Below are 18858 nucleotides of genomic sequence, written 5' to 3' on the forward strand. Positions count from 1 at the left end.
ATATGTGGATTAACTTATCAACCAACTAGGGGATAGTCCTTACTTTAAAACACACATCTTAATGTGATCTGAAATTTCATACTACTTAGAGGGCCCTGGGATACTCAAGCTTTGGGGCTTTGCACATGTGGAGCCAAGGAAGAAATGAGGAAAACAGCTTACAAAAGCTTACAGGAGAGAGAGGAAGCCTACACTGGAAAGAAGGACCATGTTTTTAAAAACTCAGAAACAACAGCTTAGAGGTTTATTGGTCTGATGATAGAAACGATTGGAGAGTATGATGTTGCACTGAGTCTCCCTCTGCTTCCAGAATAGCCCTACAAGACAGAGGCCTGGATGGTAAAACCTACAACACTTCCAGGCAAGTATTTTCCCCAGAAGGCACTGCTCTAGCTTCATTCTCCATGCAGTCAACACCCACAATGTGCTGGAGGTTCTCTATATATTGGATTCTTATGTTCCTTTGGTAGGAGAGGCTGGGGAGGACACAGAAGCCAGGGATGTGATGTGTACAAAGTCACATGGTTATTGATAGAGTCAATATTCACACCCAGTTCCCAAATTAACTCTAGGCCTCTTTCCACAATGTCAGTAAGCCTTGGGGGAGATGTAAACAGGAGCTTTAACTCCCGGGAAATCCCAGTGGAGACCAAAGGTGCTGGAACCCTGTGGGCTACCTGTCCCTGCATTACCCACACCATCTGAGCTGCTCCCCGTGCAGCCTGCTGCCCGCCCTTCAGGAACCAGCCTCTAGGGCAGCTCTTGCACCCACAGTAAAAGACAATGGACATAGGTACTTTCATGCAAAATCTTTATTTGGAACATGTATGTTACTGAGCAGGCCAGCCGCCATCCTGAAATAGCAAGGATATTTACATTGTGCAGAGAAATACAAGAGCTTCTTGAAGACATTCATCTGTGCTTTGCCGGCATTTTATCTGCTACTTTGTCCTGCTTCTCTCTTCCCTGTGCTCATTATTCTTCATGCACCCTCACCTCTCATCACCTTAAGGCATCCTGTACCAGCCTGATCTGGGGGCGATGACTGCAGCCGGCAATCGGCCATTACCAATGGTGTCTTTCTGGGACCCTTTCTACCTGTCTTAGGTATTAATGGTGCCCAAAGAAACAATGGAGAGATGAAAGTTTCTGTGGTTAGCTGGGCATGGTGGTGTGCACCTGTAGTCCCAGCTACTAAGGAGGTTGAGGTGGGGATAGTGCTTGAGCCCAGGAGCTTGAGGCTGCAGTGAGCCATGACTGCACCACTGCACTCCAGGCTGGGCAACAGAGCAAGACCCTGTTTCAAGGGGGGGAAAAAAAGTTTCTTTGGAGTTGCAAGGTCTTGTCTTCACTAAATTTTAGAAGTCCCCCTGAGATGTTTCTGCTTAACTTCTCTGACAGGCCTGACTGTGAGGGCTCGAATTTCAGCTGACCTAGGTGGAGAGTACTTCAGTGATTTTTATAATCTGGAAATGACTGCTTTTCCCCTTGCTGGGACATATGGTTTTCATTTCTGTTTGCTGCCATGTGCTTCTCAACTTGAACTTGCCTTTGTCTCCTTGCTCCGTGACAATGAATGTCTCACATCTCGGCTCTGCTGCGGGGCAGGGGTGAAGGGAGGTGGAAGAAAGAAGAGATGGTCCTTTGGCTTGGTTGTAAGCCCTAGTAGGGCCTGTCTTTCATACGGAAAGGGTTCCTCCTAACCCCTATCAAAGCATGGGGATGAACGGCCAGACAATCTGGGCTTGCCTTTGGGTTTAAGTTTCAGTCACTAAACAGAGACCACAGAACAAGGACCTCCCTGTCCTCTGCTGTATTCGTACACACAAGTATCGCAGAGGCTTTCCAAGGTCGATGCCAGGAATCTGCAGGAGCCTTGGCTGCCTCCCCACACTGCTGATGAACCAAGGACTGTTTCGACGGGCAGGTTGCTAGCCCACATCAACCTTTTCAAGAGGCCTCAATCTGAATTTATGGTCTTAATGACTCCCTTTTTATTTCTTTCCAACAAAACCTGCAGGCTGGAGGCCATTCTTCCTTTAATGTTATTTTATCATCTCCCCCTTCTTAGCGTGGTGGGTCCCAGAGTGGACCAACCCACACTCCTGGAGAAGGACCTCCCGCCACGCAGATTCTTAAAGGTCACTGGAATGTGTCTCTTAAATCCTGTCCTAAGTAGCAACTCTCCTCCCACAGACAGATGTACAGAATCTGCAGTCAAAAACAAAACAAAAAGAAAATGCAAAAATCCCCCAGCCTGCAACAGCTTCGGCTTAAGAAACACACTCCCACCCCACATCCCGTCTTTTAAGCTTCATCTCCCCTGCACAAATGGGTCTGGTAGAACAACGCTCCCCAACGCTAAAGTAATTGCTTCTAAGAACTTAGGACATGGGAAATGTTTCTCTAAGCTCAAATATGGATAGAAAGACAATTCTGCTGCACTGGTCACTTTGTAAGAGATGCTATCCTGACATTTAATTGTGTATTATTTAATCACTTAAAACAAACAATAATAAAAAACTCAGCCAGAACACGCAAACGTGATCTTCGGGGGTCACAAGATGAAATGGTAGGTGAATGTTATCTTCCATCAGCCCCTTTTGCCTCCGAGTTGGGAAAGTAGTTGTTTCAACAGATCAGCTTCATCCTTTTTCTTCAGAAGCCCCAAACCGAGATGCTGTCAGAATAAGTCATTTTGCTGCTGCAAAAAATGATCACAGTCTGGTTTCTGAGTCATCTGAGTTTTAAAACGTAAACTTCCATTAACAACGGCCCTTCACCAACAGTAAAATGGGGCAGCAAAAGTTCTACTTAGAATTTCCACATGAATGAAACCCGCAACCTACAACTCTGCTAAGGAAACCAGGATCTCAAAGAACAGATTCATGTTTTAGGGACTTTAAAAGAAGAAATCCAAGCAGTTATGCACATGGACATAATCCTGAAAACCCAGTCAGGGGCTGGGTGCACTGTCAGTGAGGAGTTTTTCTGTACTTTGCAGAAACACGAGGTTGAAAGTGATAATATAGATATTTGGTTTTCAGTCATTCAGAAATTTTCTTCAAAGAAAGGCAATTTGAGCTAAATTATCATCATTTTCCCTTCTTTTGCAAATCAAGAAATACTAATCCATTGCATATGTAATCCCTCATATAATTTTTAGCCCAAATGGTCAAAATTACAACTTTTAATTTTATGAGCTCCAAATTATTAAACACCAACAGTAAATTGTGTGCATGAGAAGAACAAAGACAAATACAAAATATAGAAACTTTTTCTTCCAGCCACAAAAAACGAAGTTATGTATGTATGAGAAATAGAAACAATAACTAAACAATTAGTGTTAAATTCAAGACCGCTGGGAAAGCTGTTGTTGGTTACAGGCTATTATTTACCTTAGAATATGAAAGTTTAAAGGTCAAATTTTCAAGTTAAACTTTTCAAGTTACCTTCCCCCCAAAAAAGATTTACATGTAGGCTTAAATTTAGAACAGTTAAAGTATAAATGTTGAAAATTTCAACTTAATTCAGAATGGTTTCAGAAAGATATGATACAACAATTTAAGATAACAAAACAGAAGCACATCACATTTTGGTTTGAGAATCACAGAAGGTACAACAGTTTTTTTTTCCTTGGGGATCCTTCTCTTTCTCTTGAGGAATGAGCTAAAATTAAGTTATTTTGATTCAAAGAGGTATTTAGATGGTATCAACAAAATTTCAGAGGAAATCAGAACGGAGTTCATATACATGTATGGGTATGTGTGCATACATGTACGAGTATACACGTGCACGTATATAAATGTATATACACATATACCTTCTTATGTTTGCATTTAAAGAGGGAAGACCCCACAAAGACCTCCAGGCACCTCAGCCCTTATTTGGTACTACCAGGTGACTTCAATGATTCACCAGCTACAACAGTGTCTGAACTCTTCCCCACTCAACTTTTCCTGGGAAGAGGATCTTTTTGTTTCCCGCGCTTATTGCTGCTGTGAAAACTGGAGTGCACTCTCACTTTTCATAAGAGCTGAATTCTGGACTGCAGATAAGTGTTTTGAAAAGACTTGGAAAGATTTTTTGGGGCGACTTAGATTCTGTTTTGTTACAGTCCAAATACATAAAGTTATTATGAAATAAAATCATACGGTACAGATGAGAACAGGCCGGGACAGCCCGGCCAGCCGTTTTAGGGCCAAAGGACAGATCACCCAACGGTTCACATTTTAGGAATTCGAAATGTCTAAAAATAGATAAGGTGGTTTCTCTAAAAGAAAATAAAATGAAAGAGAAGGGGAAAAAATAAAAGGGAAAAGGAGGACAGGGTGAAGGAAGGAGGGCAAGAGGTAGCAAGGGAGGGAGGGAGGGAGGGAGGACAGAAGGAAGGAAGAAAGGAAGGAAGGGAGGGAGGGAGGGGAAATGATTTAGGGAATGTTAGTTGTCAAGAATACCTTACTTAGAAAGAAGGAAAAAAATGCATAAAAAAATGCATAAACTTTGTGCAGGTTAATGCAGTATTAAACACAGTAGAATACATAGGCCTCATAATGCTTTTGTAATGGCATATATATAATGTCCCCAAGCACTTTCTAAAAATATGCAGAGACTAATTCAAGATCATTCTAGATAAAAATACATATTTCTTTAAAGGGGTGGGGTGGCGGGGTGGGAAGAAAAGCATGGTCTCAGGGTAGATCCCCACACACATACAAAGATAAAACTATGTTTTTTGGTAATTCTAGTTGATACGGCAGCAAAAATTGTCATGACAATGTTGGCTGGTTTTGAGAGGGTTATTTTCAAATATAACCTGATAGCTACACTTGTACAAAAATCTTTGTGAAAAGTTTCTTTTATTAACCCTGTGATATGTCTATATTGACATTTTCTAAGATAAAATAAAAGTAGCAGAGTTGTCAATGGGTAAGGGACAGAGCTTTAAAGCAAAAGTGAACCCTCTTTGGGTTCCTCTCACACAAAGGGATACAGACTCTTAAATAAAATAATACTTCCTTAAAAATCTGCCGCCTAACAATTGTTTACATCATAGAAAAATAGCATTTTCGTAAAAAGAAATATAGTCACTTTGTTAAAATGGTCTATTTTAAACCAGCAATTATTTTTCATATAAAGAATTTCTAAATACCCATACAGAAAATAAAAATAGATAATACTGAGTGCAAAGCAGACAATGGCGTGTTTGCAAATGATCAAAATATTTCACTGCCAGATAAATAATACTCTTAGTATATTACAGTACAAGTTTTAATTTTTCAGGAACTTAAAAGATATTGCTTTTATTCTCTGATGGCAAGTTACTTATAAGTAAAGTTACTTCCAGCAGCAGAAGGCCAAATTGATTAGAAATGGATCATACCTATTGATTCACATTTCCCCTAAACTGAAAGTGCTGAAACACCGGGCAACAGCCAGTGTCCCAAACTCCTTCACAAGAGCATGGACTGCAGGCCATGGAGACACAGAGGGGAGCACACCATTCACAGGCCTTTCCAAAGCATTTGCTAGATCTTCCACATTGAAATCTTCACCCAGAATGAGAGCAACACCAAACTATTTACCAGCTTGGTCAAATCTGTCATGAGGGAGGGTTTCTGTGAAAACTCCTTCCTAATTATAGGCATTAAATCTTCATGCTATAAAAACAGATGGTTTCAACGGACGATCGCTTTATCGCCACAAAGCAATTCTGAGAGGATGGCAAGTTTCCTAGTGGCAGTGGTAAAGAATGTTATCAGGATGCTAAAAACTCAGCAGCTTCCAGCTTCTACATGGGGAAGTGGGGCTGATAGACTAAATCTATCAGCTACTTGAGAATACTCAATTCGCAACGGAATGCAAGCTCCATCGGCATTTCATCACACCCTCTCCACTCTGCTAGGGTCATAGGAATCTGTAAAATAAGAAAAGAAAAGAAAATTAGTGGTATATTCAACTGCTCTATTTTCTGTTTAATCCTTAGACCACAAATTTGTCTAGGGAACAAAATCTACAAGTGTATAAAGGTTAATTTTTAGACATTTTAACAATCATGTTTTCACTAAGGAGTAAAAAACTATTTGTCAAAAAGGCTGTTTTCAAAGAATTGTGCATAGTCATTACCCAAACACAGATGGGAAAATATGAACTGCTGAATACTTCGACGGCTCCTTCCTGTTCACCGTGGAATATACTTCACTTTAAACGCAATGTTTCCAAACTGGCAGTGATGTGTTTGGCTGATATTAAGGTAGATGTCTTATCTTTCTTTCTTCTTCTTCTTCTTTTTTTTTTGGTAAATTACAGCTCAAAAGAAAGCTTGCTTTAGAAAACGCATCTTTGTGATCAAACACTGTCCCTTGAAGGCATGAGGATCCTCAAATCCTGACTGCTTGGCTGGCAGAGAGAGGCTTTCTGTCTCTCATCACCACTGACCACTAGGCAGCCCCAGGGCTGGATGCTCACCTGTCAGCGCAAGGCTTCTAGAGCCTTCTAACACAGGTATGTACGAGTCTGGCCCCTCACGCACTGATCCATTCTACTGCCGTCAATGGAAAAATCCCAATCTGTGCCCAGATGACCTGGATTTCTAAAACGGGACACCATACAAAAGAGCAATCATCCTAAACTGCCACTACTGCTGCTGCTGGGTGCTGCCAAGTCCCACAACCTCCAATTCACAGATGTCTGTCTGGAACCCAGACAAACCTAAGGCTCACGCGTGCGCCTCCTGTGGTAAGATTTTCCTGCCATAGCAGCTCAAAGGGTTCTTAATTTTTAAAGAGAAAATGTCTAAGCAATCTGGAAGGAGTACAGCCATTATGGAAACATTATGGAAGTTCCTCAAAAAAATTACAAATAGAACTACCATATGATCCAGCAATCCCATGACTGGGTATGTATCCAAAGGAAAGGACATCAGTATGGAAGAGATATCTGCACTGCAGCATTATTTACAATAGCCAAGTTCACTGCAGCATTATTTACAATGGCCAAGATAGGAAACTACCTAATCACCGAGGTTTTCATCACTGGATGTATGGATAAAGAAATTATATAGCCGGGCACAGTGGCTCACGGCTGTAATCCCAGCACTTTGGGAGGCCGAGGCAGGTGGATCACCTGAGGTTGGGAGTTCAAGACCAGCCTGACCAACATGCAAAAACCCCATCTATACTAAAAACACAAAAAATTATCCAGGCATGGTGGTACGTGCCTGTAATCCCAGCTACTCGGGAGGCTGAGGCAAGAGAATCGCTTGAATCCAGGAGGCGGAGGTTGCTGTGAGCCGAGATGGCGCCATTGCACTCCAGCCTGGGCAACAAGAGCAAAACTCTGTCTCAAAAAAAAAAAAAAAAAAAAGAATAAAAGAAATTGTATATACACACACAATGGGATATTATTCAGCCCTAAAAGATAAGCAAATCCTGCCATTTTACAACAACATGGATGAAACTTCAGGACATTATGGTAGTCAAAAAAGCCAGACACAGAAACACAAATACTGCATGATCTCACCTATATGTGGAATCATTTAAAAAAAAAAAAAAAGTTGAAATCACAGTAACAGAGAGTAGAAGGGTGGTTGCCAGGGGCTGGAGTGAAGGAAAAGGGGAAATACTGGCCAAAGGGTACAAACCCTAAGCTATAAGATGAGTAAGTACTGGAGACCGAGTGCATAGGATGGTGACTTTAGTTACTAATGCCATCATGTACACTTGGAATTTGCTAATAGAGTACATCTCAAATGTTCTCAGCACACACTCAAAAAAACTGGTAACTATGAGAGAAGATGACTATGTTAACTGCCTTGACTGGGGTACTCATTTCACAACCTATAGATGAATCAAAACACCATGTTCTATACCTTAAATATATGCAATTTTTGTCAATCATGCTTCAATAAAGCTGGGAAAAAAAGAAAAAGAAAAAAAATAGCAAGTCTCAGCATGGTCAAAAAAGGTGATTCACTTAAAAAAAAAAAAAAGAAATCTGGAAGTATCTAAAAAGTTAGAAAAACAATCTTTTGGCCGGGCAAGGTGGCTCATGCCTGTAATCCCAACACTTTAGGAGGCCAAGACAGGTGAATCACCTGAGGTCGAGTTGGAGACCAGCCTGGCCGACATGGCGAAACCCCATCTCTACTAAAAATACAAAAATTAGCCAGGTGTGGTGGTACATGCCTGTAGTTCTAGCTACTCGGGAGGCTGAGGCACGAGAATCATTTGAACCTGGGAGGTGGAGGTGGCAGTGAGCTGAGATCGCACCACTGCACTCCAGCTTGGTCAACAGAGTGAGACTCGGTCTCAAAAAAAAAAAAGAAAAAGACAAGTGAAAAACAATCTTTTCTGAAATCCATCTGGACAACTGTGCATTAAAAAGGCCATAGACATTCCAATTTTTCCAGCAGCAAAACGTCTTACACATCCTCCTCACTCCTTTTCAACCTGGCTGAGACAGATGTATGATACAACAGGTATCACGACTGTGATGACTGAGACAGTATTCAGAGTACTTAAAGCCCTACATTACTAACCAGATGGGACAGTCTCTGCATTTAGGAAAAGAAGTTTGCTCAAACATCATCAGCTGCACGCAGGAAGAATCTGGCTAAAAGGAAGGGGAGTTCACATAAATTCTTTCTGACTGTTGATGCTTAACAACATCCATGAAACGATATGAGACATTAATAGCTGGGTGCTTCATTTCTGCGCTCAATCAGCCTCAGAGTGTTCACATTCTGAGAGGGTCCTCCTGTGAGCAAAGGTGTCTTTTCCTCCATTGAGAATAAGGTGTGCGGTCATGAAATTATGAGAACGTGTGGAAGTCACACTTCGGCTAGTGGGAGCACCTGTTATTAAGATGCTTAGTTTCTTCCAGGCTAAGCCTCACATTACATAACGCTAGGCACTGAACAGGCCATGCCATGTCTGTCTGTACCACCCCACCCAACACACACACCCTTCGAGACCCTTATTATCTGTGCTGTGTTGTACCTACCATCAAGTGTCTTTAGATTACAGATGGTCATTTCAGCTCACACCTTTTTAGTGGTCTTTTGTGCCAGGCACACTAGAGACACCTCCACAGGACACACCTGCTGCCCACAGTCCCCTGGGCTCTTTCTTCAGCTCATGGACTATCCAGGTCCAGTAAAATTATAACGTGGGCCACAAAACATTATTTTTTAGAGACAGGGTCTCACTCTGTCACCCAAGCTAGAGTACAGTGGCACAATCACAGCTCACTGCAGCCTCAAACTCCTGGACTCAAGTGATCCTCCTCCCTCAGCCTCCCAAGTAGTTGGGACTACAGACATGCACTACCAAGCCTAATTTTGTTTTTCAGTTTTTGTAGAGATAGGGGTCTCGCTATGTTGCCCAGGCTGGTTTTGGGCTCAGATGATCCTCCCACCTCTGCCTCCGAAAGTACTGGGATTACAATCATGAGCCGCCATGCCCAACCATCATTATTTTAAATGTTCTAGTAGCTATGTTGAAACACATAAAAATAAACAGGTGAAATTAATTTTAATACTGTATTTCACCAAACATATTCAAAATATCATTTCAACATGTAACCATATAAAAATTATTGAGACATTTTAGATTCTTTTTTTGTACTAAGTCTTTGGAATCTGGTGTGTATCTTACACTTACAGCACATCTCAATTTGCATGAGCCATATTTCAAGTGCCCAGTAGCTGTATGTGATGAGCGGCTACAATATCGGACAGCACAGGTCTAGAGGGTAGGGTGGTTACCTGGAGAATTTAGAATCCTGTTTCCTGTGGGCTCCATTTCAGCTGAGGACAACTCACTGAGGACTGTCCTGGTGGGTATTTCACACATTAACGCCCTCAGAGATGTGCCAACATCCAGCCTTCTCATGGCATGATCTGGTATCATGAAGCCTTCCCCGATTTCCCTCATTTTGGGCCTCACGCAGATATCTCTTCTCATTCTTCCCCTGGACTCATATTAACAGAGTTTGCAACAGAGGATGATGGAACCAGGAGGTTCTGTGTACGATCAATGCCTGGGATGACACTTCCGAATTGGAGCATCAGACATCCAGCAAAGATGGGAGTCTGTGACCCGAACTGGTTTTGGGCTGTTGATTTCTTAACCAGAGGCATGAAAGACCACTAAAGACATGTGAGCTGAAACGACCAACTTTAATCTCAAGACACTTGATGATATGACAGGCACGGCACAAGGGTGTGTGTGTAGGGCGGGGTGGTGCGGATAGACATGGCATGGCCTTGTGTTACAGTGCCAGAACAGATGCTTGAATTTAAATGGGCTACAAATTTAGGAGCAATGAAGCAGTTCTAGCATGCTGGGGTCATGGGGGCAGCAGTGCAGTGGGGAAGAGATGAGGATTCTTATGTTTAAAATGATTACATACATCAAAAGGAAAGCAAAGTCCAAGCGCTTCTCACTGACATAACAACAAGGCTTCACTCTAACTTGTGAAGCAACAGTGAGCGGAAAAGTGGACATACATCAAAAGTATTACTACCTCCATCATATGACCTCAGTTGCTCTCAAGACGAGTGGTTTTGAATATTGAGGCCTGGTGACCATCACATGAAAGGCCCATAGGGGGCCACCTGAGCAAAACAAATGTAAGATATTGTCCCTAATGGTGCTCTCCCCTCCGATTATGGTCATGCGCCACAGAACAACATCTTGGTCAATGACGGGCCACATAGATGACAGTGGTCCCATAAGATAATAATGAAGCTGAAACATTACTGTCATCTAGTGACGTCATGTCATAGTGCAATCAATTTTTAAACAAATGTGGTGTAGCCTAAGTGTACAGGGTTTATAAAGTCTACAGTAGTGTAGAGGAATTTTCTAGGCCTTCACATTCGGTCACCACTCACTCACTGACTTGCCCAGAGCCACTTCCAGTCCTGCAAGCTCCATTCATGGTAAGTGCCCTACAAAAGTGGTCCTTTCTTTTTTTTTAATATTTTATGCCATATTTTTACTGTGCCTTTTCTTTTTGTTTTTTTGGAGATGGAGTTTCACTCTTGTTGCTGAGGCTGGAGTGCAATGGCGCGATCTCAGCTCACTGTAACCTCTGCCTCCCGGGTTTAAGCAATTCTCCTGCCTCAGCCTCCCAAGTAATTGGGATTACAGGTGCCTGCCATTACACCCAGCTAATTTTTGTATTTTTAGTAGAGACAGGTTTTCACCACGTTGGCCACGCCAGTCTTGAACTCCTGACCTCAAGTGATCCACCCACCTCAGCCTCCCAAAGTGCTGGGACTACAGGCATGAGCCACCACGCACGGCCTGTACCTTTTCTTTAGATATGTTTAGATATACAAATGCTTACCATTGCGTTACAATTGCCTGCAGTATTCCATACAGTAACAGGCTGTACAGGTTTGCAGCCTGGGACCAATAGGCTCTACCATGAAGACTAGGTGTGTAGTAGATTCTACCATCTAGGTTTGTAGAAGTGCACTCTCTATGGTGTTCACACAATGACAAAACTGCTAATGATGCATTTCTCAGAGTGCAGCCCCATTAAGCGACGCATGACTGTACTTGAAAATGCCCGAGGAAGCTGTCAACATGAGTGGCTCTCTGCCTGCAGACTTTTGGCCATTTTATCATATATTAGCAAATGCATCAGATGGAGAGGAGAAAAACATAATTAAATTTTCTGCTTGTTAGTAGCAGTGGTTAAAAAAAAAAACCCAAAAACGTCACGAGGGAAGTGTTGTTAATAACTGGCTAAAATTAAAATTTGCATTACCTGGGTGTTTTTAGATACCTACTGGACCTTCTCACGCTAAATAGTCAAGTTAAAAATTGAAGGAGTGCTTTTCTGAACTGGAAATTTTGTGTTATCAAATACTCCCTGGACTGGGCACCATAATTGAGGCAGGAGGATTGCTTGAGGCCAAGAATTCAAGACCAACCTGAGCAGTGTAGGCAAGACCTCATCTCTACAAATAACTAAAAAAATAGCTGAGTGTGATGATGCATGCCTGTAGTCCCAGCTACTTGGGAGGCTGAGGCAGGACAATCGCTTGAGCCTAGGAGTTCAAGGCTTCAGGGAGCTATGATCATGCCACTGCACTCCAGCCTGGGCCACAGAGTGAGACTCTGTCTCAAACAAAACAAAACAAAAAACCTCCCTGAAATAGGTGTCCATGAACTGAGACACAGAAATATGGACCAACTGGTATTGTATTACAACAGGATTTATTTGTCTTATTTTAAACTCCTTACAATTTTCAGGAAGATGTAGGACTGAGAAAATCATCCTGATTTTACAGATGAAGAAAACTTGCTTTAGAAGTCTATGACAAGTTTTAACTAACCTTAAAGTCTAGTGGGCATATTTTTTGAGGAGGAAGGGGGACTGCAGAGGAATTACGCTGAAGGCTACAATAAATCCCGACAGCTCAAAAAATGGGCAGGTAACCCTTTTTCCACCATAATGGCAAAGCCTTCACATTCTCAGTATTCTCTACCACTGCAAAGGCCCAGCTTGTCCAACTACAGGATCCAACGGGGCCCCGACGAAGGATTATTTCAATCATGTGTTTTGCATAAGGAGCAGAGAAGCAACACTGGCTAACACCCCTAAGAATCCCACTGTATTTGGGGGAAACTTGAGAGTGCCCATGTACATTTTTTTTTTTTGAGACGGAGTCTTGCTCTGTCGCCCAGGCTGGAGTGCAGTGGCACAATCTCGGCTCACCACAAACTCCGCCTCCCGGGTTCACGCCATTCTCCTGCCTCAGCCTCTCGAGTAGCTGAGACTACAGGCGCCCACCGCCACACCCGGCTAATTTTTTGTATTTTCAGTAGAGACAGAGTTTCACCGGGTTAGCCAGGATGGTCTCGATCTCCTGACCTCGTGGATCCACCCGCCTCGGCCTCCCAAAGTGCTGGGATTACAGGCTTGAGCCACCGCACCCGGCCCTACATTTTTTTGTTCAATAGAAATCTCTGACTACTTCCAACTGAAACAACGGCTCTTTTCTATCTGCTTCAAATTCTTGGGTTTCAAAACAGAAAATAGAAAGGGGTGGGAGGAGCAGAACCACCTGCTGGAGACTGGGTAGGAAGAGGGAAGGGCCCAGCTCAGGAGAGAGCATTCCTCTAACTCAACTCGTAGGGACCAAGTTTTTCTTTTCCCCTTACTGTAAAAGGCTTGGACTGGGCCGGGCTCAGTGGTTCACGCCTGTAATCCTGGCACTTTGGGAGGCCAAGGTGGGCGGATCACCTGAGGTCAGGAGTTCAAGACCAGCTTGGCCAATATGGCGAAACCCCATCTCTACTAAAAATACAAAAATAAACTGGGCCTGGTGACACGCGCCTGTAGTCCCAGCTACTCAGGAGTCTGAGGTAGGAGAATCGCTTGCACCCAGGAGGCAGAGGTTGCAGTGAGCTGAGATCGTGCCACTGTACTCCAGCCTGGGGAACAGAGTGAGACTCTGTCTCAAAAAGAAAAAAATGGGAAGGGGAGGGGAGGGGAGGGAGAAAAGGCTTAGACTAAATGACAGAAGGTCCCTTCCAGTCCATGGCTTATGATGTGGATCTTTTGACATTTATCTCAACTCTTCTTCTGATCACCTGAGCTCAGGAGTTCGAGACCAGCCTGAGTAACATAGTGGGATCTCGTCTCTATAAAAAAATTAAAAAATTAGCTGGAAATGGTGGTGCATGCCTGTGGCCCCAGCTACTCAGGAGGCTGAGGTGGGAGGATCGCTTGAGCCCAGGAAGCAGCGGAGGTTGCAGTGAGCAGAGATTGCACAACTGCACTCCAGCCAGGTGACAGAGTGAGATACTATCTCAAAAAAATAAAATATACTGCAAGATCTTGAATTTTAAAGATGGCTTCTGGATAATTCTTCGAAAATGAGGAATCTTTCGATAAAACGATTCCCAGGGTCAACTTGATCTTTTCTGAATATGCAGATTTACATTATCCACCAACCTGGTATTTTGTACTGACTAAAAACTCCAAATGTATACTGAGCACCTGCCTGTCTGCCTGATTCCTCACCTGGGCACCAGAAGTCTTGATCCATGCTCTTCTCCTTTTGTGCTGCCGGATGCTCCTTCTCTTCCCTGGAGATGCTGTCCTTGGAGACAGAGAGTGAGCGGCCCAATCTCTGGGCCCGGTCCCCACTGCCAGGAGACACAAGGCCTCCCGGGAGCCCAGCCTGGCCCCTTGTGGTGGCCTTCAATTCCTCGGCGTCCTCCTGGGAGTCGGCATTCCTGAAGCTCAGGACTCTCATCCGTGACACTGAGCTCACCTCTTTCATTCTCATCAGGCGGTCAGGGTCTGCTCTCCTAGGCGGGGAGGCCAGTTTCTCTTGTAAACTTTCAATCACTTTGGAAGGGCTTCTAAGTCTCTTTTCAGAGCCTGCCACACTTGGGGTTCTTTCTACAAAATGGAACAAAGTGGACCTGAAGGGTGGTTTTGTTTCCACATCCTTTTGTTCGAAGAACTTGGACTCCAAGGGGCTGGGCTCAGGCTCAGGGACAGGGTCTGTGCTGGTGACAACCCCGTCCACATCTGAGTGCTCAAAAGCCTGAGGAGCCCGCCTGGCACTGTCCCTGTCCCCTACAAAGAGAGGGCTCTTGGTCCAGCCGCACTTCCTCCTGCCATAAAAGGCATCACTGGACACCCTGGGGACATCTGCCGGTGCTGGGCGAGATGGCAACTCTTCCTGGGGGGACTCTGGGGTGCAGGCACTTGCATCGGGCTCAGCAGGCTGGTTCTGTCCCGCTCTCCGGGTGCCCGGCAGGAGGGACTCCACCGCCACCTCAATGCCCAGGATCCTTGCAGCCCTGGCTTGCAAGGACTCACCTGGGGGGATTTCTATTGTGCTCGCTTCACCCAAAGACCCCTCTAGCTCACTGGCACCCTGTTCTTGCCCAGGGGTGAGCCCCACAGACCGTAAGTCTGGAGCTGAGAGCCCTCGGTTCTTGTTAGACAGGGACAGTGGGAGCCCTGCCGCCCTCTCTCCACCACTGTCAAACTTCCGAGGGACCGCTTCACTTGGTTTCACAGAGCTGAAAGCACTGGTGATTTTCGGACTTTCCTGGGGCTCCCTAGGTTCAGCTGGATAGGACGTGGGCAGTGGTTTTGCGTCACTTGATCTTGAAGACATTCTCGTCACAGGAAATGGGCTACCTGCCAGCTCGTCCATTCCGTTGCTAACCTCCAGGTGTCTCTTCTCTGCACTCGTGCTTCCATCTGCACCGCCACCTTCTTCCAGGCGAAAGCGGCCCGGGGATGGAGGCCAGGCACGTGGGTGGCCAGGCTGCAGCTCCTCACTCCAGCTCTCAGACTTACTCTCACCTCTTCCCGACCTACACACAGGGCTCTCCGGCACCCACATCCTCGGCTGTGGCTCAACCCTCATTTCCGGGCTGTTTCCGCGGAAGCCCACATCCTCCTGTCTGCAGTGAGCACGGTTCTCCTGCTGCGGCTCCGCCTCACTCTCCTCACTGCTGCTGCTGCTGCTGCTGCTACTGCTGCTTTCTTCCTCTTCCTGGAGCTCCTTGTTAAAACTTTCTAACTGACTGATCAAATCCCAGGGACGACGGCTGACCGGTTTCAGGAGAAACTGCCCAAAGAGTTGTTTACTGTTGCAAGGGCCCGTGGGCTCCCCCTTCACCACCTCCCGCTTAGGCCCAGGGTGGGCTCCAAGCCCGTGGACATCCACGCAGGGCTGACTTCGGCCTGCTTTTGGCGTCGGCGCCTGGTCCACGGACAAGGAAGTCCTTGAGAACGCACTGTTGCTGGATGGGCTGAGGGACCTGTGACCTTTCAGGTTACGGGCACTTGGCCTCTGTTTGTGATCACCGGTAGGGAATGCTGTGTGCGTCTGAGCTGCGGAGGCAGCAGGGTCTGAACATTTTGGACTCAATGCTGCACGACTCGGCCCTCCCAGCTTTGCACCAGGGAGCAGCTGCGAACTTTGGGGCTCCTCGGAGAAACTGGTTTGTGTTTGCTGATCTCTGTACCGGTGCCCTGGCCAAGAGCCAGAATGCTTGAGTTCTCTGTGCTTTGTAAGGTGGATGAAACTGAGGTCATTTGTTTGTCTGTCTTCTTCTGGTTCCCCTAGATCTTGTTTTTGGAACTCCGTTCTCCCACCCATGCTTCCTGTGAGGGCCTGCAGCTCCAGGTCGGTGGAAGACATGCTCAGCAGACTCTGTTCTTGCAGAGCCGGGCTCTTATCAGACCCATTCTTTTGATCAGCACTGGGCTTTAAGTCATTGTTGTCCATATCTCTATCTGGCAGATGTGATTCTGATTTCACTGGGATAGAAACCAAGCAAAATATAGTCTCGTTCATTTTTTTCTTTGAACTTTTCTTGGTCCGAGTCCCAGTTTGGAACTTTTTGAGCTTGGTTTGAGTTTCGCAGGTGCTCTCGCCCTGTGAGTATGGGGAGGAAACTTGTCTTCCAGTGTGCCCGTGCTGGCTGCCTCTCACATCAGGCCACTGTCCCCTTGCCACACAGCGGTCTCTCTGGTTGGGGAGGCCACTGTTTTCCCCATCCCCGGGGGGCTGGCCCCACAGCCACCGGGGGCTGGAATTGGCCAAGACCAGGCCTCTGTCATCCCCCGACGGGGGTATTAAGCTCTGTGGATTCCAAATGGCACCATCAGGCTGCATTCCTCCATGAGCCGGCTCTTGGGCAGTGACAGGACTGGAGTTATATGATTTATCGTCAAGCTTTATGTCTTCACAGAAACCCTGGGGCTGAGCTAGTTTAAAATGTCGTAACCGTGGATCATCAAAGGGAATGTACTGAACGAAGCCGTCGTAGGCAGTGACGGGTCGGGGATGTGCAGGGAGCCCCTGAGGCAAGCGGGGGCTCACACCATACTCATTCCCAGTTCCAGGGGGGCCTGAAGGAGGCTGACCGCTGGCCCCAGCCTTCTCGGTCGGAGACTGCTGTTGACTGTGACCGCCACACACATTTATGGGCACCGTGTCTTCCAAGTAGGGGTTTGGGATGTTCTGCGGGGGCGATCTGTATGAGGGCGGAGGCACGTACACTGGAGGTTCCAATCCAGGGTCTGACAGGCAGAGCTCATGCCTGGGGACATAGGCGTCCATCTGCTGGCTGTCCTGAGAGTCACTGCTGTCCGCTCCTCCCCTAGACTGCTGGTGCGAACTGTAAGATGGGGGCTTGAGGGGCCTCCCAAACTTAGGCCGGGGAAATGGGGCTGAGCAGCCACTCTTCTCAGAATTCCTCGTGGAGTCCAAATTTGGTGCGCAAGTGGGAGGATACGGTGGCATTTTAGGTGAATGTCTTTCATTTAATGGAATGGGAATTTCCGTGCAACTCAGGCTCTCGGGGGAAAGAACTCTAGGCAGTGAGCGAGACTTCCCTTTGTTTTGAGAATTCAACACATGTTCTCCTTGAATGAATGGGTACAGTTCTTGAAACAGTCTCTCCCCATCCCCATCAGACATCTGCCTCCCTAATTTCCTTGGCTGGTTCCAGCTTTCCAGGCTGACGTTCTGCCACTTGGCAGGACCTGACATTCTCAATTCTTCTTCCCAAACCGGCTTCTTCATCACATGCTCTGACCTTCCTCCAACTTCCCATGGACCCTCCCTCACGTGGACAGGCAGGCTGTGGGCTTGGGCCATTCCTCTGGCCTCCAGGTTTTCGTGCTCCCTCGGCTTCTGGCTCCTGGCTTCTTGCCGTCCTCTTCTCCGGTAGGCTTGGTCGTTACCAGTCGGGGGATGAGAGGACCATGCTGAGGGGGGTTGATTACAAAACCTACAAAACAAAGAGTCACAGACGTTAGGCACAGAAGAAACATGTCTTCATCTGCTTCTGTGACTGGCATTCGAAGTCAAACTCAGGTCAGCAACTTTGAAAACTTGGTTCCCAGCCACAGTACTTGCCAGCTTGAAAGAAAACATATCCCATTAATTATGGTTGGAAGACAGCCACGTGTTTTGGCATCAAGGGCCAAGAAGGGGCAGCAGTGGGCAGCCCACAAGAATACAGGGATGTTGGGCGTACTCCAGAGATGTCAAGGTCCTTATAAACATTAAAATGTCTGGTGGAAGGCCGGGCACCGTGGCTTATGCCTGTAATCCCAACACGTTGGGAGGCCAAGCTGGGAGAATCTCTTGAGGCCAGGAGTTTGAGACCAGCCTGTGCAACATAGTAAGACCCTGTCTCTACACAAAATTTAAAAATCAGCCAGGCATGGTAGTGCCCACCTGTCTCAGCAACTCCAGAGGATGAGGTAGAAGAATTGCTTGAGCCCAGGAGTTCGAGGCTGCAGTGAGCTGTGATTGCGCCACTGCACTCCGGCCCGGGCAGCGGTGAGACCCTGCCTCATAAGGAAAAAAAAATGCCCAAGGGAACAAGGGTTAACTGTTCAGTAGTATTTCTCAAGGTGTGGTCTTGGACCACTTGCAGCATATTGCCGGCTCAGTCCAGACCTCCTGTGCAATCTCTGGGAGGGAATCTGGGAACCTGCTTTTAAAAACACTGTTTTTAAGCAAGGGTTCTGAAACTTTATTGAGAATCAGAATCACTGAGTCCTGGAATTGCTAAGAGAGAGATTGCTGGGTCCCATCCCCAGCTTCTCATCTGGCGGGTCTGGAGAGGGGCTCTATAATCTGCAAGTTCCCAGATGATGCTGATGCTGCTGGTCCCAGGGCCTTACTTTGAGAATCATCATTGCTGGTGGTTGTTCACCCTGACTGCACATTAGAATCCAGGAAGGCTTCAAAAATCCAGATGCCAGGCAGTATCCTAGACACATTACATTACAATCTTAAGACGTGTGGGTGGTAAATGGAGGGCGAGGCAATCAGGCATCCGAGAT

At 45.9% G+C, this 18858-nt stretch overlaps 1 protein-coding gene across 4 annotated transcripts in view; it reads right to left on the minus strand.

The window, feature by feature from the left end:
- Positions 1–794: 794 nt before the first annotated feature.
- JCAD (junctional cadherin 5 associated) overlaps positions 795–18858 on the minus strand; it is a 102159-nt gene continuing 84095 nt past the window's right edge. For all 4 annotated transcript variants that reach the window (XM_009458198.5, XM_016962882.4, XM_016962881.4 and 1 more), the window contains 2 exons: positions 14047–17792; positions 795–5917 (listed from right to left, as the gene is read on the minus strand). In XM_009458198.5, the coding sequence (XP_009456473.5) occupies positions 5883–5917; positions 14047–17792 (3781 nt within the window). In that variant the 3' untranslated portion in view covers positions 795–5882. The remainder of the gene's footprint in view (positions 5918–14046; positions 17793–18858) is intronic.

This window comes from Pan troglodytes, chromosome 8 (genome assembly GCF_028858775.2).
Source record: "Pan troglodytes isolate AG18354 chromosome 8, NHGRI_mPanTro3-v2.0_pri, whole genome shotgun sequence".
In the NCBI taxonomy this organism is placed as follows: Eukaryota; Metazoa; Chordata; class Mammalia; order Primates; family Hominidae; genus Pan; species Pan troglodytes.